Raw genomic sequence first — 24594 nt, 5'->3', positions numbered from 1 at the left:
GTTGAATCCTTTCATGAATCTTTTGTAGCTATGTAGACTCTTGTGTAATACTTCTCTCAGTTTACAAAGACAGCCATTGTGAAGAGTTTGTAACAAGGTTAATTCAGACAACTTGATTTGTTTAGACTATGTCTAATTCAATTTTTGAGGAGTGGCATCAGGCAGCACCAAATATCATCCGAATAATTCAGGATAATACCAGCAAAGCAGTGCATCCTATGTGATTACAGAATGACAAATTACATGATTTCGAAGTTTGTGGCTATAAAGAGCAAACATCAACCTATAATCTAACTAAAGGAAAATAGTCTTCTGGCCTAAAGGGCTGCCAGCTGCAGACCTGTTTTTAGGAGACTGCCGGAGCTTAGTTATTCCTCAGTGTGGAAAAAGTTTCTGATATAGCCTATTCCTTATCAGATATCTTCTGATAAGAGTTTAGTCTAACTCTATGTAAACTCTATGTTAGCCTGTGGTGTGCATGTTTAAATTCACACCAATACTCGGATTTTAATGCAGCTATGGGATCACTGTAATGAAGGTGTGACATAAAAGCACTTAATCTTGTTATTACTTTGAGGTTTTAATTGGAATATTTATACTGATAGGCTACATGTTGAATTTAGCAGTATTAAGTCATAATTATCATGGGGTTGTTTGTATATTAAACCTGTCCATTGGAGGTTTTTAAGTTTTGCTGCTATTTGCCAACTTATCCTTGTTTGTTTTAAATAAATATTTTGTTATTTATGTACAGCTAAGCTATTATATCCAGCCATAATACCCAAGTCTCAGTATTGATAACTAGCAGGGGATATGGTGCTATATGGAGGCAACAAAATATCATTGCAGATTTGCAACAAAATTACTGCAGTTTATGACAGGAGGGAAATGACTGACTGCACTTTTAGCTTATAAGAGAGGAGCGGAGTGATGTATTCAAGCAATAATTATAGTATGCAGAAATATTGACAGAAAATTCTTTCACTGCAACACATGTTAACAGCTCAATTAACCCCAGATTAGAGTAGGCATTTAGAAGAGCGTGGCGTGCTTCTATTCGGCTTCACTGCTTGGCAATCAGCAGCAGGTGGTACTGAGCAGAGCTGATTGTATGCAACTACGCTCTCATTTGTCTCCAGTTTTGTTTGAAGGTGAGGCATTCTAACATTATAAAATGTACTTCATGTAGGCCTGAGTTTAAAGTCTTAATTTTTGTTTTAGAATTAATTCAGTAATTTTTGATTTTTTTAGGGCATCTATTCTAAACCCATGACAAGAGCCTAACTTTAATTAAAGATGAGTATTCAGATAAATTCAGAGTAAATTTAAGAGATCAGGATGACATGCAATCACAGATGGAATTTAAGGGTTTTGTGCATCAGCCAACAATAGTAGTCTGAATTTTCTTTTTAACCTGGTGTATCAGCCCACAGTCTCCTGTGTTGTTTGCTTCCTCTCCATGTAATTTAATCCCCTCACTTTTGAGGTTTATTGTCACAATATGATCATTTATTTGATAGGACATAAACAACATTAACCTACACTTAGTAATGCACCAGAGATTAAATGATAAGGCTACGCAAGCTAACCTTCAAGATCCCGCTGTGTTAATTTTACAACCCTAATTCCTCCAGGTCATTAGAGAACACAATGCTGGTGCAGGGGTTCCCAAACTTTTTAAGGTTGGAAAATTCCTGTAACTCCAGCATGCAAAGCACATCCCTTATATTCACATCACACCTTATGCATCAACAACATTTAATTGCACAATGGGACAGAAATCCAGGTCAATGACACTGTGTAAAGGCAGGAGACACCCCTAATACAGAGCCTATATATTAAGGCATATTTAGTATCAACAGTTTTATAATGGCATGCCACCAGCTTGTGCAGACTTGGCTATACTAGAGTGAGTTACTTAATACTAACTGAATGGATGCAGTATGCTGCCCTTAGTAAAGAATTCCTGCGCCCTCGTTTTGCTGGTCCCCCTTTTAATCCTGTTGTCATTGCCGAGTGTAGAGCTTGTGTAGAGTATGTAAGTTTTATACTGCTTCTGTGCCTCTGACAATTGCTGTCTTATTTCAGTCACTATTTATTGCTTCTAATCAGTTAATAGTATAGGCTTTATAGCATATAGCCTGATGGGAAAAGGTTTCAGTGTAGCTTAGCTCTCTCTCTCTTGCTCTTCTCCAAATTTGTTTATGTTTGCAGCAACATGATACGCTTCACTGCACTGAATGCAACACAGAGAGGAGACAGAATATATGCATGATTGGTATGGGGTATGCAGGCAACGCATTAATACTTATTACTTTCCGAATAAGCAACAAACAATTTTTTGAGTTTATAAAATAAATGAACACCTAAGGAGAATAAAGTTTTGCTGTAATGAAAATCCTGCTTGTACTAAAGTTTACTTTGCAATGGTGAGTGGGAGAGGCTAATGTACATCCCTGCATGGAATGTAATCTAAATGGTTTACCAAATTCCAACTCTGCTCCACTCTCAACAGGTGGAAGCTTTACATTTGAATCTCCTTTGTTTAGTAAATTTGACTTTCTTTTCCACCTTGAAATCCAGATGTGAGCATCACTGACACTAAATAGCCTATAGCTGAAGTGAACAGTTGGCTAAGGGACTCTTGGTGCAGACACAAGGTAGTCACATGAAGTTGCCAAGAACGGTTAGCAGCACATTGCATTGCAGTCCTCCCTGCCAACAATGTCTAGCTCCCAGTATTCCTTTGTTATTATTAGAACTAATTAAAGTAAAACCTAATTTCCTTGTAAACTCATTTTGCTGAAGCTTTTCAGAGCAACTTTGTCACCCATTTTATAGTGATAGTTCCAGTGAGTGCGTTAAAATGACATCATGCAGATGGTCTTGTTAAATTAGTTGGAAATAAAAAAATTTGCTACTTGAAACCTAAGCATCGGTAGCCAACTTGAAACTACTATAAGTTGGTCCTTTGCCTGTCCTGGATGGAAATTTATTTCATGTGCCACCTGGTGGCATGTTGTAATGAAACCAAGAGCACTGGAAAGATATTATTCCCTTCATGAGTTGTTGGAGGACTTGATGTAATATTAACATTAATTGTAATATGTAACATTAATTTCAAAAGTTATTGTGTAAAATATGCATACTAGTATGGTTTTGTGTCCCCAAATCGACTCTCAAGTTGTGAGAAATTGCTTTGTGTTTTCATTTTTACCGACCTGCATGGAGTCATAATCATATTTGATTAAGGAGGGACCCAGAGCTAATTTGATTAGGTTATTTAGAGGAATATGTGTTTGGTAATAAACATTTATTATGATGAAAAAGTTTACTTTAATAAGCAGTGGAAGCCCAGAGGACATGCAAGCTTAATTGTTAGATGTTAAATTGCATTGTTGCGATGTTGCCAAGATAATGGGCGAGGAAAGGCCCTCAAGTCAAGGCAATTAACCAAACAGTGGTTTGATTGTTGTTAAATTGATTAGAATATGTTTAAGTACCCCATTTGAAAAATAGCTATTGTTTCATGCAGTTTTAGGCTGCTAGAGAATGCTGCGCTTAATGATACATACGCTCTGAGTTGGGGAAAGGAAGAGTTGTTGTTGTCCAGGCCATCTCCTCAGCTTGGCCTACCTCCGAAAGTTATGAGACCTTCTGCACGTAAAAGGACATACCAGGAAGCCTTTGTCTACATAATCTCAGATGAGTTGAGACATACATTTATCATCTTGACTGAAATTATAGTTTGGACATCCCATTTAGCCTGCACACGCTGAGACTGTAGCTTGCTTTTCCATAGTTAGAAGGCTTCATCTCCCAACTGTTGATCAGTTGTTGCAGACGGGACTAGTGATAGACCTGGCAGTTTGAGTGTGTGCTCAGTGTTGCCCAGAGCGATAGGGTAGCAGCTGAGAAACATGCAGAGAGGGAGGTGCAGGTTAGAACCAATCTGTTTACTCACACCAGCATCAGTAGTTTCCTGATTAGAAGAGTGGAGAAACCCACGGCTGGAGGCAGGCTTTATGGCCATCATCACCCCACATCTCCCTACTCATTAGTACTTCACAGCCTAGCGCCACAGCATATGGCACAGTGTTGCTGCTGCTTCCCATTCGAGGTGTGTTTCAAATGGCTGTTCCTCGCAGAGCCACAGGCCTTTGGCACTTGCCTATCTTATTGTGTCTCAAATGAAGAGAAACATCTGTATTGAAGAGAAGGTTTTTTTTGTTTTTATGAGAGTTGCGAGTCTGGAGAGTCTTTGAGTGTGTTAAGAATCTGTTTGTTTACAAGCCGGGAAGGATTGATGATAGGCTGGAGAAACAGTGGGTGACACTCATCCAAGGGAGAGATGGGAGTTTGTTTGACAAGTCAAAGACTAAGAGTGATGTGATTGGGCCACTGTCACTACAACAGATGCTCTGTATCACACACCTGCGCACACACACACACACACACACACACACCACCACACGCAACACCACAGATAAAACACATATTTTAATATTGTGTTTCCCTGTCACTCACGTGACACATTTTTTTAGGTACACATGTTTAACTTTATTTTATTCTATTTTATTTATTTTTTTTTTTTTACTTTTTAAGCATTATGAATTTGCATGTACCAAAGGGGAGTTATGGCTTGGTGTCCTTATTCCATTGGTGGCTGTTGTGCAGTGGGATCATTTCTGCATTTCTTTGGTATATGTCTATAAGTGTGTGTGGGGTGTTCATCCATACACAGAACACTAAGTGCGTTTTACATGCATATTATGTTCGAATATATGGGATACTCAAGTATTATCCCATTTACAATATCCTGGATACGCTCATATCCTTGTTATGAAACCTGAATATATATATTATAGCTGGAGTATACTGATATTAGCTGTGATACTGAGACATATTAACACTCTATCCCATATACTGTTAGTTATTGTAATCTGTAAACTCTATTTCAATATTCAGAATATTCTGTTTCTGTTTCTTATGTATAAAATAATATTTGTGATCAGGATCTAAATTTTGATCCTAGCAGGAATATGAGCCAGTATCTAGAATACTCTGTACATGTAAGCGCACTTATTTAGGGATACATATACTTTGGGGTGTTGCCACTTTCAGTTGGATCTTATTTTTCACACTGTGCCCTCCCTCCAACAGAACATACACATAAAAACATTGGCTGACGACATGGTAAGGTGCCCGTTTTAATTTCGGTGTGGTTCTTTTTGTTTTACATCCTCATATCGTTTGTTTTCATGGCTGCATGGGACTTTTAACTGAAATGTTTGGATGGATCAAATGTACAAGACAGAAATGGCATATGTTAACCAAGAATAACATCAAAGGCCTAGATGTGACTGTATCCTGTGTAGGCTACAATTCAATTAGTGACAATAGAATAATAACCAAATATTAAGTAATATTCAAAATTATTTTATGGGCTTTATGTTTTCTGACTGTTCACAGGAATGAAAATACACACTCCAAAAAAGTGGTTCTTTTGATGTATGTTGTGGACTAAATGGTGCTTCATAGAATAATTAATATTTGAAGAACCTCTTGAACCTGATTATCCATTGCTCTTCAAGCCATTAGTATTTCCATTTAGTAACATCAATGTCAAAGTTAAAATCCCACTTATGTCATCTACTGTTACCGCTTCATAATACTGTCTAAATATTAAAGAATATTTTTTTATGAATAAGTGTAAATAACCATTTGGTTATAAAATGGTGCTATTTGGTCTCATGATGTTTTGAGCACATCAGTAAATATAACAAACAGTGCCTTGTATAGTTTTCCTATGGTTCCATGTTTCTGTAAGTTTTCTGTAAGTCTTTTGTTATTTTTTTTATCATCAATAAAATTATGCCCATAGCACCTAGACTACTGTAAGCAGCCCATAGATCATTTAGTGTGTAATCACCAGTAACACTTAAGATGAAATGTTTCAGCCTGGAGCCTTTTTATGTTATACTCATTAGCCTTGATTAACAAATAGCCTAACTTAAACACCTAGAGCCATATACAGTGATGCATCAGGTCTGGGATGTAGCCTGTAATGTCAAAATGCAGCTACAGCTTACCAAGAAACGTCACTATTTTGCCTTTCCATGCATTTGGTCCATCCGCTAAAATTTCAGTAAACAGAAAGTAGTGGCATCACGTATGTCATCATCATATGTTTGTCTTTCCATCTCATTTATATGTGCATTCATCCAGCATGACCTAATACATTTTTACTAAAGATGACTAACATTGACTGGTGCATGTTGTTCAAGTACTACTTCTGACCCACTAACAAATGTGTGCAGGCTGCATCTTCTTTTGATCTATCGTACATAATATGACACTAGACTTTACTATGCTTTTCTGCATTCACCGACATAGTGACAGTTGATGAATACAACAAGGAGACTGAACTGTAACTCACTGATGTTATGGCAGTGAGTTTAATTTGCCATTATACACTTAGACTATTCTAATTTTATATCCTGTGCATGTACACAAACCCTGGCACTTTAAGTAGGATGGTAAGTGATGTCCTAATAATGGGTTTTATACATCATACTGTGTCAAGTGTGTTTTGTGCAACAACTACATTTAAGTTTCTACGAAAAATTCATAAACATGTTTTTTTTTTTAGACCTAATCATTACAGAATAGTTATGTGTAGACAAAAGATTAAACTTACAGTCCACACATATAAGCACAGCTCCATGACTAATAGGGAGAAACTGTTTCCATTTGAACTTTTACAGGTTGTTATATATTCATACTGTGACATGACAGCCCGAATAACAGAACTTCACTTGCTCTTCAGAGTGCAATATTTTAATATTACACACACTCCTCCTTTCCTTTCAGCGTGACCGGATCACCAGTTTCAGGAAAACAGGGATGAAGAAGGAGAAGCCTCTGATACAGCACCCTACAGATCCCCTGTCCACCCAGGCTGAACTGCCTGTGCCCCAGCCCCTCTTCGACGACCGCTCCATGAACCTCTCGGAGAAGGAGATCATCGACCTTTTTGAGAAGATGATGGTGAGCCTGGTGTTTCTGTTGTATCAAGTGAATCTTTTTAATGTGTTTAAATGCCTCTCTGTGGGATGGAAGGTTTGCTTAGAAGTAGAGCATCTGACTCAGAACCAAAAGGATCTAGGAGGAATATGCAGAGGGGAAGAGAAATTTAATTTGCCTTGCATAGGCTATATCTTATAATATGATCCTTTCATCATCGGTGTTACACCATGTTCACACTGCAAGCAACATGATCAATAAGTCACCGGGTGACCAGCAAAACTCAGCCGATGTGTGGACAGTCAACAAGCCTGTTGGTCAAAAAAAGTTTCCCATTGCTGAACTTTTCGCAGTCAACAGCCAATCAGATTTTCCATGCTTCTTTGTTTCGCTATTGATGTGATTTTGTTTCATGAACAATGGCTCCACCTGGCATGTGCAAAATGGATGAGAACATAACAGCCTTTCAAAGCTTCCCAGTTCTCTGCAACCAATAAGCGTCTCAGAAATGATGCTTGGAGAATAGTTTCATCCATTGTTGTGGTTGATGGTAAGCTCTGAAGTAATTTTGCATTTCTTTGTTTATATTCGATTGATACTACCTAGTTAGAGTTTGCTAGCTATTTTAACTCATCAAAACGAGGTAACTTTATGAAAGGCAGTACCAAAGCAGTGAACAATACATGACGTGACTGTTAAAAAATGTAGTTGCACAAGGCCACTACATAGATGCAGTCAAAACATCTTCGTCACAAATGGTGTTAGAATAGAGTCACCCATCAACCAAGTTGCTTGCAGTGTGAACATGGGGAGTCACCATCAGAGCATGACACTATTGGTAGTATATGTATGTGATCGTGGTCACAGCCCAGCAACATCCATATGAGAGTGCTGTGGGTGAATCTGAGACACGCAGTAGTAGTCTGTAGCTGCCATCATAATAATACAGTCATGTATTGCCAGTTGTTCCTGGAGCACTCTCAACTATTCACCCCAAATGTTCTGCTACACACAGTAAAAGCGTTTTCTAGTATCAAAAGAAAAGCTACAGAATGGTTTATTCAAAATCCTTTCAATGATACAGTTTGTCAGTGTTGGGGCTTCACTGCTTTTCTGTCTCCAAGTAGGGCACATTTGCCTCTTTCCTAATCAGTAGGCAGTTCTGTGCGCTGTCTAAGCTTCCGTACAGTACTTACCTGGCTCAGTGCACAGAGCCCAGCCTCAGCTCTCAAATCACACAGATCCTTAGCGTAGAGAGCACATAGATCATGCACAGACAGTAGAGTGTCATGCTGTCATGACTTTTCACTTAGCTCCATAATTCAGGTTTCCTTGACTGAGAGTCACTTTTCACAGTATGCTTTTCCATGAGAGTAGAGCTGTAGAGAATTTCTTGTATCTAGAAAGTTTGAGATAATACAGTATTTACTCAATCGGTCTATAAACCTAGTCCCACAAAACACAAATGACTGTATTAATACCAAATATAGCAAAGGCAGTAGAGTAGTATGTATATTTGGATCTTCACACCAAAATAGACTCATATGGGTTCTTATGGTGCAAAATAGCAGAAGTCCTCACACAAACAAAAGGGTTTTGTTTACCCTTTTGGCAATCCACTTGTTATGCTTGACCATTGTCTGTTATTGCAACCTCTCTGGTGTCTACAAAACAACTCACAGTTGTGGTGTTTGGTGCCAGTGATTTGAAAAGGAATGGGACAGCTATGAGTTTGTATGAGGCAGATAAGTGAGCTTAAGTGTACTCACATCTCCATCCATCAACACCCGCTATCCACATCCTTCAGCAGTTCATCAGCAGCTCTCACCACACCACAGCTGTGATCTGACACATTATGTCAATTTTCACCACACTAGTGTCCCACTCACAAAGATTTAAATGTCTTACTGCTTTGCACAGTTCATTGAGACAACTTTTCTTTGTTCGTTTTTTTTTTCCTAGAGCATTGGTTTTCAATTCTGGTCCTCAGGACCCAGAGCCATGCTGGTTTTTATTCTAGCCATCTAATCGGGAACTATTTTACACGTGGGATGCAAATTGAATGCAATTAACTTCAATTAACTACTTGGTGGGATAGAAAACCAGCAGCACTCTGGGTCCCCAGGACCAAGATTGAAAACCACTGACATAGCTTTTGCAGGTTAAAAGCCCCCTAAACCTCATAATATTTTGATCACATGAGTAATGACACACAGAGCTAATTGCCCTGCTCATTGCAATATATCCAGTAAGCAATCTTTTACTATGACGACAATGAGCATTACCATGTAACTCCCTTGGTGAGACTAAACAGTGCCCTCTTGTGGGGTTACGCATGACCTCTTCCTTTACTCCTGACTTCCTCAAGGATAGGGTTTGTACAAATCAGTGAGAAAAAGACTTATTATATCTGGAGCATGTACAATGCTACAGCAATCTTTCACATAGATACTATCTTATATAGACCTGAAAGAACTCTATTTACAGTAAAGATGAATGGATTTTGCATTCAGATGTTGAGCTTCCATCAACCAGAGCTCCACCTGCATGCTCCCCAGGCCACCGTCAGCATGAAAACCAAATTTTCAAAGTTCAACTCACACCCATCTGTGAGGTCAAAGCTCTTTCACACTTGCGATTTTACTCCATTGAAATGGGCTCTTGCCCTTATGTACTGCAGGATTGAAATCTAACAAAAAGCTTTCAGCCCATCTCTTTGAAGTCGGGAGCTGAATTACTCTGGCTTCATTGCATAGGTTGTGTGTAGTGTGTCTGGGTGCAAGTATGTTTGTATCTGTGTGTGTGTGTGTGTGTGTGAGCCCTGCCTTTCCTTTTTTCTCATACAATGGTCTTTATTGCCAGGGCCAGAGAAATGCGGACAGTGCTCCTGGTTTTCATCAGGCTACTGCTCAGTGTTTTCTTGCCTGGGTGCTCATCCCTGTCACTCAGTTCACCTCTCAATTACTATGTTTGTGCTCACAGCGGCGTGACATTAAACCCAGGCTTCAATTTGCTCAGTGACGGGAGACAGAGAAGGCATGTTTGCTGGTCTGACACTTGACGGGCGTTGACACTCTGGGGTGGAAAGTATAATTACAGTAATGAAATCAAAAAGAAAAGGGTTATTTACTTATGTACTTTCGAGGATACCACTGTTTGCCTCATAGATTGTAAACTTTTCTCCTCTGAAGTATCCAACACTGAAATGACAGTGGTGGGCAGTTTTCTTTGATGCTACTAGTTTTTCTTTCTTGTCTATCTCTTTCTCATCTCTCTATCTCTTTGTATCTCATACACAGATACATTTTAGTTGCTCTCTTTGTCCTTAAATCCTTTCCCTTATTGATTGTTGTCATGATGCTACATGCCACAGCCTTAGATGTCTAGCTTGCTCCAAATGAAAGGATGACCTGTGGCATATTAGTCTGACCACCTACTGTGCATTAATGACTAGGGGAAAGTGAAAATATTTTTCCTCTAGAAAGTGGTCTACACTTTGCCCTGTATATCTCAAAGCCTGAATAGCACACAGCCTATTACTGATAGGTTATCAAAGGCTTCTGGAAAGAGAAAGACTCAGTTAGTGGCGAGTAAAACCAAATAGGCTAAACCCTTGCTAGTATTTTTGAAGCTAACCACGGAGGAGGGGAGTATATTCATTAAACCTCAGGCAAAGTTAAAATGCATGAAAAAATCTGCACTTTCAGCATTGCCTTGAGAAAGGTATGTGTCTTTATTGTGTATGTGTGCTTGTCTTGTCCTTGGATTCTCCAAGATGTGCACAGCTGGACCTCAGAGCCCCTGATCAAAATGCACAGCACTAAATCCACTGATGAAATCTCAGGTAGTCGCATATCACCGAGAGAGCAGCAGTGGACTCTTAATGCGTGGGCTTTGTGCTGGGAAGACAGAGAAAAAGGATATAACATGTCTGACACCCTTGACACCCCAACCCCTTTCATTAAGAATCAGACCGATAATTGTCTGTAAAATGCTCGGGCAAGGGAAGCAGCGGCTCGGGTGACTGGTGGTGCCAACTTGTCCTCGCCATCTAGACAACATCCCCTTGACAGCATGATCTTCTGCCAATAGTTGTATTGGCACATTTTAATTATTTTTCACTGATCTGCCATGAACAGTCAAGGCATTGTTCAGACGCTGCTTCCATGTCTTCGTGTTTGGTGTCTGTCAACACCAAAACCTCCATGAACATGACATTCTTATTTAGAGTTGACTGAATTGATCTGAGTCCAGTGCCAATCTGTCTCTGTTACTGTTCTTGAGGAGTTTTTTGCTCACTGTTAAGATTACTGTGTATAGCTTTGAGGGGGAACAGGCAGGACCAGAGAAAGAGAAATGTAACATAGCAGTGCAGTTGTGGCTAGTTTGCGGTTTTATGTGCCTCTCTCTGCCCCATTGCCAGGATGAACACTCCCAGTAATAAGCTCCTGTGTGATCCCTCAGCAGTTACACTCTGCACCAGGACACTAAAACCAGCCAACAGGAGAGCCACTATGTGTGCCCTTACACGCTCCCCATGAATCAAACTTGGGGGCAGTGGACAAAATAATCGATTTGTCACAGTTGAAGCAGAGCAAACAGTTTTTTACCTCTTCTGCTCCTCTTAGATCCACTTTTCTCATAGCTTGGATTGTATCCATATGATATGATGGTAGCCATTAATTATCCTTGCGAATGGAAGCCTGTGGATGCCCAAAGCCCCAGACACCCTGGGTTGGGCTGTGTTCACAGGCACATTGCTCTGCATTGGTCTGAAATGTTTGTCCATCTTGGACATTATTTTTCCTTGGTCTGTTTTCTGAGGTTGTTTCCAACTGTCAGTGTCGGCACCAGAACAAATCAATAATGTGACAAAAGATAAGTATTTTTACGTGTGTGTTTCCCCCCTCAGAGGGGGATACAGAGGTTCACTGGGAGGGACAGTGTCCCCCAATTCCCCACGATGCTGAGTATGCCAACTGCTGCAGAATGAGATTAATTCTGATTTGGGCAAATGCAAGACAAACCCATTCAGATTAGCAACTGCTTAGCAGACCTTGCCAGACAAACATGAGATAACATGATCTAGGACATATTTCTAGATAACTCCACTGTCATGAATATAAGCTCCAGTGTAGTAATTTCAATTACCCAAGCAACATAGTCAGAGATATCTTGGGACTCTTCCATGTAGCCTATGAGGGTATAATTAATAAAAGAGCATAAATCATCTTGGAGGCAAAAACTTCCAGTTTGCCCCTGACAAGCATCCCGCAGGCCCCACCACTCCTACCCCCTCCTATAACATACTCTGTCCTCCTTGCCACGTTTATTGAATGCCAATTAAGCAGCTAAATTAGCAGGGTTCAGAGATTAATTAAAAAAACCTGCTGGTTTCCTTGGGTAAAAAACTGCCAATTGTAAAAGTTTCAGCTGCAGTTTTTTTCTCCCTGTGCCACAAAAAGGATGTTAATGGCTTTCTAGCTCAGAGGGTATTTACTAGAGGAAATGTAGTTGGAGGAATTTAGGTCATGGTGCCCCTGGATGGGAATCCTGCCCATGCTCCACTGACAAATGAAGCAAGCACTGTTAAAGCCAGATTAGACGTTGCAAGAAGTTCAAACCATTATATGATACAGTGTTTTTATTGAGTAGACATATGCTTCATTTATCAGGTCAGTTTCCTAGTCTTTACATCGGCCACTGTCGTGAATTAGATGGAGGGGAATCACTGCCAAATCAGATCAGCTAAACCAGGGGTCTCAAAACATGTGCCATGGAGGGCTGAGAATCTGCATTTTTTGTTCCAACCAAATACCACTCCAGCTGATTTCACTGATGAGAGGGAGGAACTAATCGGTGAAAACACCTGGTGTGGTCTTTGGTTGAAGCGAAAACCTGCACACGCTCGGCCCTCCATGGCAAATGGTCTGAGATCCCTGAGCTAAACCAAAGAACGCATCATTCTCTTCGCCCCCCAGCAGAGGGCAGCATGGCTCCACAACAATAGCTTCCCCATCCTAAAACTCTGAGGAGGATGTTTTTTCTCTCTTTTTATTTTAGCCATCTCTTTGTGCGAGAGTGCTCCTGATAAACATCCCCCCTCCATTCTAATCATCATGTCATTCCCTAGCTTTTAGTGCTCTGTCCGGCCTTCACTCCATCCCCTCATCTCCCTCACATGAAAGACCTCTTTTGTGATGCAGAATGAAAGTAGCACAAAGATAATACTCCCAATAAGACGCAGATACTGCCTACCCAGCCTATCTGATGTGATTGCATGGCCTCAATAGAGGCTGTGTTGTTTGATTCTGCTCTCTTGTTCAGAGGTGAGTCGTACAGTATATCATGCTGTAGCCTTGCTGCTTTTGTTTCTCTGACTAATTATTACTGTCATTATTTCCTGTTGCTGTACCTCCTGACTATAACAAAGACATAAAGATGGACGACGAAACGTATTCAACCGTAGAAGGACAGGGTCTGATGAAAAAGGGTTATAGTGGAAATTAAAGTATAATTTTTTAGGGGCTCCAAAGAGAATATTTCTGTCATTAGTGAAATTATTGCTCAGTAAATAACTTGGTTCACAATTTTAGGTTTTGAAAGACTTGAATGTTAATGTTTTTATTTGGTTGAAGTGTTTGGGCTTCCTATTTGGGTTAGGGTTAGGGTTGATGATGGGTGTTGATGATTCGGTTTTGCCATCTCCTTTCTTTCCCTCCTATTCTGTGTATTGCCTTCTAATGTGTTCTGTCTAATAAAGCAGAAATGCCAATATAAATATTTTTAAAATATGCTTATCGAGTTTTTTGCATTTTATCTGTTTAATACTCTGCTTAAACCTATTGTTCTAAATATGGTTAATTCCCAGTCTCTGCCATTGAACATTAATTAATATTAAATAAGATTTATGAATATAAGAAGAAATATTCTCCTCACTTTCTCTGCATTGTTTGTGCACTTCTGTTTTCAGGAGGACATGAACCTGAATGAGGAACGCAAAGCCCCGCTGCGTGGGAAGGACCTGAGCACAAAACGCGAGATGGTGGTCCAGTACATCTCAGCCACTGCCAAATCTGTAAGTGGGAGAATAAACCAAAGAGCTCTTTCTCAGATAGACCTAGAGTGAGTGTGTACTCTGTAGTTATAGTGGGTGGGATGAAATATCATGACACTCTACAAGACGCTACAGAATAATGAGTTTAACCTGATCCTCTGCTTTATGGCTCTCTCTTTCTTATATCTTGTTTTCTCTCCCTCTCCCTCTCCCCCTCTCTCTCTCTCCTCTTTTCATGCTTGAGCCCCAAGTCTTTGATTGCAACTTTCATTTACTTTCTTCCTTGTTTTTCTGGGTGCTTATCAAAAGGCTTTTGTTGGACTGTATTCTCTCAGGTGCTTTTATATTTGGGGAGGGAAGCAGGTTTTCGCTTGATTTTGGAGTGTGTTACCCATTCGTGCACAGTAATCTGGAACATGACCCTTGCATCACTCTAAACCAAAAACAGCAGTAAAGCCACTGAGTTTTGAGGGTAATCCATGAGTTTTAGGGTAAATTCCCCCATCCTCTTTATGAAGTTATGGCCATGCTTGTGACGTGAAAATCACATCAGCACAGAAGAAGAAAAGTGATTTCTGTCCCCGTTGCTTCCCGAACCTGGTGGCCCTACTCTTGACATCATCATTTATTACCTTCCTCATTGTTATGGTAATTAACTGGCATTATTGATAATGATGATTACCCGAGATGATTGAATTCTTCACAGGGCCCATTATGCATTGTGAGCACTGATATTTTATTCAAATGAATAACGTAATCTGTGTAGTCAAAGGACAGAGGACAAAAAGGGATGTCTGTCAGCACCCTGCTTTCACATTCAGTGGGGTTGAATGAGGGGAACGGTTCAATGTCCGTGATGATTGTAGTTGTATCTACACATGTACAGCTTCATGCATGTGCACACATACATATCTACACCCACACATGCACACACATACACACATACACACATACACACTTTGTCACATACTGCTATGATAGGAGTGGGCAGGAAACCAGCTTAGTTTGAGCTTAACAGTGATGGGGACATCTATGCGTGTTTCTGGGTGATAAATGTGTGACACTGCTACCAAATCCCCTTCTCAGTAAGAAAGACAATACACACAACCTATTTGTGTAACTGAGAAAGACACAGGATTACACAGCAGGCCAATTATTCCTCTGTAGAGGAATTTAGCAGGGGATCACTGCAAAAAATATCAATTTTAGCAAGTTATTTAATCTTGTATTGAGTCTTAAAAATCTTATTTTTCTTAAAACAAGTGAAAAACAATCTGCCAAACGGGTTAGATAATTTAACTCGCTTTAAAATGCAATTTCTTGTTTCAGGAATTTTCTATATTCTTCCTAGAATCCTAGAATATCAATGAAACAAGTTGATTTGCAGTGGAAGTAAGTGGAGTTGTCTTACTGCAATTTTTTCACTTGTTTTAAAAAAATAAAAAATAAATACAATTTAAATACTCAATACTAGGTTGAATAACTTTTCAAGATGGACTAATGTCTTCAAATGGATATTTTGTGGGAATATGAGCTCCTGGTAGATGGGAAGAGAGAAAATCTATTCATATAAAATAAATATAGTGAAAATGGAGCAAAAGCCTTCCAGCCTGCAGCTTGTGAGAATGTTGTCTAAACTGCCTTTGAGTGATCCTGTGCTCTGTGATGTCTTTAATAGTCTGATCTTAGTCTTCATATCCTTAATTTGTGGGGAATCTTCACAGCTAGAGCCCATGCATAGCCCACAATCAGCATACTCTCTGCAAACCTTAAGCAAGTGCGGTACATTTTAATGCCTCAGAAGCACTAAACTTTAGACACTTTAGTCAGTCTTTTGGAAGGTTGGTTTCATGATTGCTTTAACCTTTAACTAATTGGGTTGTTTTTGAGAAATAGTCACATTTTTTGACCCAGATTAAGCCTATATTCTTTTGCAGGGTCTACTGGTCAATGATGAGAAATGTAGTGTGCACTAGATTAGAATAAAATGTTAAATGTTGATAGGTGAATAAGAGTGAATGGGAGTGGTGTGTTTTCTAGATGCTGGGCTCTCTCTGTTTTGCTGTGGTGCCTTTACCTTTTAATGTGTGTCTAATTCTTTCTCTACCAAAGATGATTGCTGTCTGGTGAGATCACTGTTTTGGGGCTTTGGTGGGACTTTTCTGTTTTTTTCAGGAAAACGGACTAACTTGCATCCATCCACTCACTCATTAATGCACTCACACCTAATTTTCCTGTTTGTTCTAGACTGGGTCATAATGTCACCGTCAAATATTTGACAAGACAGTGTTATTTGTAATGACTTTTATTTTACTCTTATGTAGACATCTTATTTTTACTGCAGTCATGAAAATACAAGTGTGTACAAAGGTCAGTGAGGGCATTCATGAATGTCATCAGCCCCCCCATGCCCACATCAATACTCCAAATCCATCCATTTAGACTTGAACACCCATCTATCTCCCTTAAGCTGCAGCTAATGCAGAGTATGCGGGCTTGCTGAGATTGCATTGGAGATGGATGTTTAAATCTGTAAATATTGGTTGAACAAGAAATATCCCCTAGTATCCTGTGGCCTTTCTTCTCCTCTCTCTCTACGGACCTGCTCAACTGAGAGAGTGATTTGGTGCCTCACAAAATGCAACATTATTCTTTTTCTTCCACATAGAAGGAACAGCCTAAAAAACCTTGAATTTCAATAGCTTTAGATGATCTTGCTTCGATTTGCCTCCCAAATCACATCTTTCTTATGCAGTATTAGCATGTTGATATACTATCTGGACTTTTCTTTAAAGCTATCTGGCTTGAAATTATAGCTAATGGGAGAGTAGGCAGATTATTAGTTTGTTTACTCCTGTCAAATATGTCTTTCAAGAGAGTGTGAGTTTTTCTTGCCACCTCTCTACTAGTCTATCACCAGGCAAGATTGAGAACACTCCCATGCTCTACCAGGGTGCCTCAGCAGGAGTCGTGCAAATTACCCCCAACGCAAAATGGAATGTTTTTTCAAGGAAAAGTTCTACATTGACCTTGTTCATTTGAATATAAGTTGTGTGTTTCAATGGAATCTAGCTCCGCTTTTGCAGGAGTATGTCTGTGGACATCCTTGACCATTGACTTTGCATGAAAAGTTGCCTTTCTCTCTCCCTGTTAAATGTGTGCCAACATCATAACACTGCCAAAGCATGCCTTTTACACTAATGCAATCATTTATTCCTTACATGGATGATTTTTTTTGTTTCTATTCAAATGTGCTGTGTCTCAGGGAGTCAGGAAGGGTGTGATGGCAGGGTCTTGTAAGGGGGATTGTCTAGTATTTTCTGCAGCCATATAATTGCAATTGCATTTTAAGATGGGTCTATTTGATATGACCACCAATGTACCACCTTGTCTCTTCACGGAGCCTGACAGTTGCTCAGATAATCCAGTTCCTTTCTCATTACAATGATTAGTGTTTATAATGAATAATATATAGATTTACACCACGAACAATTATGGTAATGGTTGCATTTGTTTGGGAAAGAGAAAAAAAATACCCTTTCTCATAATAAGGTGACATGTCCTCAGTAGTTTGTTTATACTGTGTTTTATATTATTATATGTAATTATAATTTAGCACCAGAGATGCTCATTAGCATATCACACAATACCTCAGCACTACTCAAATTATTACCTGGGGTACTTTATTTTCCTGAGAACTGACAGGAGTTTTGTCCCTGTTTTAGTGAGTACAAGGTGTTACATTGTGTGCAAAATAGCAACTTGAAGTTAGTGAAACTGTGCTGTTCCTCCTCAAGCTCCTCCCTGACTGTTGTCTGTGCAGTCTCAAGATAGTGTCTGTTCTTTAGGTCAAGCTGCTCTAAAACACGACTCAAAGACAAATATCCTACCTTATAGTCATAACAGCCGTGGAAAATATCTAAGTTGTAATTTACGTCCGTGTGACTCATCTCAAGGTGCCTGTGCAGATAGTGTGAAATATTCCCCAAAGTTAGACAACGACATGCTACATTCATCTGAGGCCAGAGGAAATGTGGATTTATGATTTAAAAAGTAGCATGTGCATGATCAAGCGGCGACACATTTAAAACTGACTTTATGGCTGTCATAAACTCTTGGTAGAGGGATGAAGAGGGGAAACCAAGCATCAAATGGCCACAGAGTGGGAGAGTTTGAGAGTGACAGTAAAAGGGATGGAAAGGGAGATTGGAAGAGATGGCAGGGAGGGAGGCAGAGAGGGAGAGAGAATGGGAGAAAATGAAAACGGGAGAGAAGTGAAGAAGGGAAAAAGACAGGAGTGTGCAGTGAGTCCTGTAACGTACTGTAATCAACGTCCATTGCCTCCAGAACTTGCAGCAGAGAGAGAGGTGCTCAGCTACAGATTAGAATACATTTACCTGGCTGACAGACACCCTCCTACTGTGAAACAAGCACCACAGTTGCAGTAATAAAAAAACGCTCCCACTACCTGCCACTATTGACAGATAACAAGGTTAAACTCGAGGAATCGTGCTGACTGCATGGGCTCAAGGTAGCTATGCCACACAAATTTGACACCTGAAGCCCAGCACTGATGGCAGCTGATTGATTTTAGTCTTGGGAGACCCTCTACAACCTGTTTGTCCACATTGGCCACTGTTCCTTTTAGGGGATGGATCTACACCAGTCAATCAATTGCAAGGACAATCACATTTTGGCCAATTAATCATTTAATGAATACCCTTGTGTGGGAATCAACATGTCTCATTATGTTGATTCATCACTTCCACAGTTATTGTTGCCGTTTATCAATATTACCGTAACAAAGAGGAGGGATTCAAAATTAACTAGTTATCCTTTACTAACTGCTTTTTCTTGATGTTTCATTGAGTCACAGACTGTACATAAAAAAAAAATTAATTTGACCTTGCGGCTGCCAAACTCAGACACTTTCTTTTCCAATATGTGCCTTCAACTGCAAAATTTCTCTTGTTGTCCATTTGTCCATTAAAAATGTCAGCAGTATTAGTGTGTGCTAGTTGTGTGAGGGATGTTTGTTATGTCAAGTTACGCTAATGCCTCTCTACCTGTAATGTGGAGAGGATTCTCTGGCCTACTAATGATTGTGCTGTTTGTGTCTTTTTGCACATTAACTCCCCTCTTCGCTGACCGCTGCATGCAGATAACTGGGAGCAAAGTTTCGGTAAGTAGCCCATTACTTATTTGGCTTCTGAGTCTTGTTCTTTCCATGTATCTGTCTTCATTCTCCCTCCCTCTCTCCCTCTATCCTCCCCTCCTACTGTCTCTCCTTTCCCCTTTGGAAAGATGTTGTCAAGTACGTTCCAGAATGTGCAAGTGAGGTCATTTTTATGGCTTGGATGTTTATTTTCAGCCTTGATATTGCTAATGGGCTGTAATTTGGAAGGGCTATAAATTGCCAACACAATTCCTGCATGTAAATGGTAGCACGTTCAAATGAGGGATTTTGAAATTATACAGCCTGAAAATGAACTGGGAATCCTTTTGTTGGTTTTTGCCGTTTCTCTTTTGAAATGGATTGCAATCTAACACCTATTAGCATTTGAATATTGTAATACCAACAATGAGGGATAGTTTTTACACAAATAATCATAATCTGCAATCTAATTTGTTTATTGGAACATTTGGCATCTAAATGGCTTTCACTGTGTTCATTCTGTCTTTGAGACAGCACACATACTGAGAATGTATCACTTAATAAGACTTGGGCATGCATACACACACTTAATGTGCACCGCTCTCTCTCTCTCTCACACACACACACACACACACACACACACACACACACACACACACGCTGAACCTATTGAACAGTGGAAAAGATATTAAGTGCATTTTTTCTCCCCTGCACAGAAATATTGGGCTAGTTTAATTTAGTGGCAGTATTCATAGCTATATATTTGAATTTGTTGTCAACACCCCTGTCTCTATTCCAAAACATTAAGGCATGTCACCTCTGTCTCACAAATGTATGCTCTTGTTTTTGTTGTGGATGTCATTTCACTTTCCCTCCCTCTAGTTTACAAAAGACTCCAATCATCTTTATAAATATACACTGTCAACAGATTGCCAATACTTCTTCATTTCTCCACACTGTAATGCGGCAATAGCAGATTTTCTCTCTCAAGTTCTCACAAAGTGGCACCCTATTGCCATTGTAAAGAGCTGGACCTGATTTTTGAGGGGCTTTCAGGAAAAAAACGCTCAGTTATTGCTTTTGCGAGTGTTGAATTGTCACCTTTTAATGGTATTTCATTGCTTTTTGAGAGCTCTTTAAGGATTAAGGGGACTGTAAAGCTTAACAGGAACAAGGACAAGGTAAAGCAGCACACTGTGACCTGGCCTCTGCTCTGTCCAGGCACCCAGACAAACCTCGCTCTTTGAGGCATTTTACAGAGAGACGTTTTGTATCGATTGCTTTTTCTCCCTCTTTTGTCAAACTGTTCTTTTGTGCTTGGTTATTTCTGCGGGAAGAGTGGGTTTTTGGCTAGGCTTGTATGGTGGTGGATGGAGTAGCTCTCGATCAGCAGCAATAGCTACATTGTGTTCAGTAAATGGAATATGACAGAATTACCCCTGCTTGTATCATGACCACTCATCCGAGGATATGGAGGCCTACTTTCAGAAGTTCTGCACACCATGTCAGAAGGTGACAAAGAACCTGATTATCAAGAAGTTTCTTCAAACTCAAGAGCACTCTGAACCATTTGACCTGACCTCTGTAACCTCTGTGTCGATCCCGCAACAGTAGCCCGCAGAGCTGACTAATGTAGTGAAAGCTGGGAGCTGTCAGTCTTAAAAGCCCCACTCAAACAGCTAAAGAACCAGGGGGAAAGCGTTTAGCCTGGTTAGCCGATTGTGGGCTACAGTTAGCTCCCTGCTTGGCTGGCAGATTCCCATTTTCACGCTGTCAGCGCGCCTCGGCGGGAGGGAGCCTTCTCAGAGGTGCTGGATGGAGGGTGTTGTTTAGGATTGTCTATAGGGAACTCGCAACACTTACTCCTCTGTCTCAGGCATGAAATCTCTCTGGCACTTTCTCCTCTCCAGGTAGAGAATGAGGCGGGAATAGAGGACTGTGTGAATTGGCTCTAATCCAGTCTGGCCAGCGTGTAAGTGTACAACACTGCTAAGTCCCATCTGCCCTCTCCACCTCCTTGATCGAGTTTGAGGGGAAGATGAGTAGCCCACGTAGCTGGCTATCAAGGTGCCTGCAGGTAGACGAGAAATGTCCAGACCGGCCAGACAGCTCTGCTAGGGCACTGTGCTGCAGCAGCCTATTGACCAGTATGACGGCTTTATAGCTTCAGTCTCTGTAAAGATTGGCCTGATTTACGTCACAACTCCAGCGCCACGTTCTAACAACAATCTAATGACTCCTGCGGTGTTATTGTGAAAGCAGACTTCCATCTCTCTATACTACCATTGACAGGCTCTGTAGCTCAGATGGAATGATGCTGAGACTAAAGGAGTGAGAGCGCACATGCTAAAGAGAATGAGTGTGTGTTCCATGTGTTGACCTGCAGTAACCATCTCCAGACCACAGGGAGGTGATCAATATCTATATGAGACCCCCCTGCCTGTTTCCACGGTAACACGCTGGTCAGCTCTGAGATGTTAGGTGATGTGGTGATGGTTTGCTTGTGTGGATGTGTACTGTATATGCGTGTGTGTATGTGTCTCTGTGTGCGCAAAGAGCCACAAACACCTCAAATCTGAGAGACGAGACAGATGAATCTGTGTTGGCACTAGCTGAGTTGGTTTACAGAATTGAGTATTTTTCTCTGATGCTTTTCTGGAATAATGGACAAAACTTTTCTTTTAAAATGAAATGGATTCCTTCTACCCACATAGGTATTGGAGGTGGACCTTTTCTCTTGTTAAGTGGCCAAGACATATTTTTAATAATGACCTCTTTTCCAGTGTGTGAAAATGTGTTAGGTGTTGAAAATGGTTGATGACAGAACAGTGCTCAGATGTGGTTGGGCAGTGAGATGTGGCAAGCATGAGAAAGAGCTGTCATTCATGAAATAGCATAGGACCTAAAACGTGGAAAGCTGGCATATGTATGTCATAGAAAGTGGATAAAAATAATAATAATAATAATAATAATAATAATAATAATAAACTTTATTTATATAGCACTTTTCAAAAAACAGAGTTTACAAAGTGCTTTACAGAGAAAATAGAAACAGACAGAAAGACAGAAGTACAATCAGTTAAAAGCCAAACCATAAAAATGTGTCTTGAGACGTGATTTAAAAGTAGTAACGGATTCAGACAATCTTACAATGGGAGGCAGACTGTTCCACAGTCTAGGTGCCATTGCTGCAAATGCTTTATCACCTTTTGATTTCAGTCTGCATGTTGGTACAGCCAAGAGACCTTGGTTGGAAGACCTTGTGGTCTGGTATGGATGAAGCAACTCAATGATATATCAGAATTACTACAAGGTCTTTCATTAAGTTAAGTTAAACTCAGGGAAGGTGCTCTCTGTGGCTATGGTTAGCGGTTGTATAGTTACACATAGTTTCCACAAAGATTATTGTTTGTATCACTAGTATAACACTGGACAAGATAACCTTGAAAATTTCCCTTCATCTTTATTCTAGTGCAAAACTTGAAAGCCAGAATTCAGATCTGTCTTCATTGAACCGGAGATATTTTTTAGCCCTCCTTCCTCTGTCTTGTGTTTTCTGTTTGCTCGAGGAGATGATGTCTATATTCCCAAGCAAATGAATGACCTTCGCATCTGTGTGTGTTGCACTTGATTGGTTGACTTTGTACATAGCCACCTGTGCTCATTGTCACCTGATGTTCCACTTCTGCTCATGTTGACTGCTGGTTTAAGTTTTTGCCGAGGGTCTAGACAGAGAATGCGGGAGAGAGAGACGAGGAGAGTAAACAAGAAGAAATTATCAATAAGGCCAGAGGATTGCAACTCATCCAGATGGGGAAAGAGAGTTGAGAGAGAGAGCGAGAAAGAGAGTTGCATGGATATGAGGACAAACAGACATCTGCCTCCTCTTTTACTCCAACTCGGTGCTCGTTCACTGCGCCAAGAGCTTACGAAGGACCTTTAAAAAAAAAAAAAAAACATATGTTGAGCCTGAAAGGAAATCAAGGCCCCCCCTCCTTCATTCCCCTCTTTACCTTTTAAACCCACATGCCTCAAAAGACTTTTTGTTTCAAGCAAGCTATTAAACTGGGTGCTGAGGGTTGAGCAGATTTGATGTGGCACATGTCCTTGGTGCTTTAAAAGAACGGCAATGAAAAATGAATCAATAGCGTGTGCCTCCCATGCCCTCATCCAGTGTTCAGCATAGATTCCATCCAGATTAAGATCAAGGAAACATGCTCTGGAGGGGACTGTTTGAATAAGATGTTTCTTTGATTGGCTGAAAGCTTCCTTTGGAGTTCATCTGATGGACATAAAAAGTTGTCCGAGACCGAGATGATAAGAGAGGGTTTAGTTGACAAACTAAAGTCGAATGGTGTATCTTCAGCTAATCTGTAGTCAGTTTGTACTGAAGCCTTTAATGGATTCCGAATGTTTGCTGCTTCATTTACTCAAGTATGTTTATTTTGTTTCTTTTCACTCTGAGAGCAGGGTCAGCTACACAACGGCAATACTGGAGCTTGTAGGAATTCAGTGTCTTGCTTTAAGATACTTCAGCAGGGCAGATGCTTACAGACAATACAATATATGAATACTCGGTACCAATATACGTATAATACTCAGCACTAAATTTACCTTTTTGTTTCAAAAGGATAACTAAGAAAACAAATTTGAGAGAAAAATGAATATCATTCCATTTTTGTACATATGCACTCATTGTCTTTGAGCTTATGTCTCACTGCCTGATTTTGTCTCATGAACTTATGTTGTTTTCACTGGAATGTCACCAGAGCAATATTGTGAGCAGAGACGAGTGCTTTTGCTTCTTCCATTGGGACCATTAGTCAAAGTTGCCTAGAGCTCAGCCAGGATAAAAAAAAAACAAAAATAAAAAATGTTCATTTTCACCCCCAACCCCTTGAGCTTGTATTTATACTTCAGTATAGTTAGATTTTATACAGACACCTTTTCGCATATAATTTAAATGCTTTTCTGTCAAGAATTAATTCTGAAATGTCAAGTGGGATCTGATTGATTCATTCTTCATCCAATCTGTAGACATTTTTATAAAGGGTTATTACACCTCTCTGTCTGACAGAATTCTGAGAACTCATATTGGATTTGGGAAGGCGAAGGGATTTGAATAATACTGCTTCACAATTGAATTAAGCCGTATTGTGCTGGAGCACTCTTTTCTGTCTCTTGACAAACCTTACTATTACCCGCTTTTTCTACTCTTCTGTCTCGAACACTACCCTTTAAAAATCTTTTGAAATTGAGCAAAGTGAAAAAGTTCACTTCGATGACCACTAATACAATGGTATATCTAACATGACCTACTGCTATCCAAGTTAATAGTGTAATTGCTTAGGTCTCA

General features: G+C 40.0%; 1 protein-coding gene across 1 annotated transcript in view; it reads left to right on the top strand.

Annotated features, from left to right (window-relative positions):
• The window catches only part of diaph2 (diaphanous-related formin 2), a gene marked incomplete at its 3' end in the record, with an annotated part of 33130 nt that extends 13865 nt beyond the window's left edge, over window positions 1-19265 (top strand). The window contains exons 3-6 of the mRNA XM_071520811.1: window positions 5164-5196; window positions 6874-7050; window positions 14000-14104; window positions 19245-19265. Coding sequence (XP_071376912.1) covers window positions 5164-5196; window positions 6874-7050; window positions 14000-14104; window positions 19245-19265 — 336 coding nt within the window. The remainder of the gene's footprint in view (window positions 1-5163; window positions 5197-6873; window positions 7051-13999; window positions 14105-19244) is intronic.
• Between the last annotated feature and the right edge of the window lie 5329 nt (window positions 19266-24594).

Source organism: Centroberyx affinis, unplaced genomic scaffold (assembly GCF_046629955.1).
Source record: "Centroberyx affinis isolate AG114_WGS23_722 - 3 ecotype Tasmania unplaced genomic scaffold, CSIRO-AGI_Caff_v1 ptg000827l_1, whole genome shotgun sequence".
NCBI classification, from domain to species: Eukaryota; Metazoa; Chordata; class Actinopteri; order Beryciformes; family Berycidae; genus Centroberyx; species Centroberyx affinis.
This window is presented reverse-complemented; position numbering and strand designations above follow the sequence as displayed.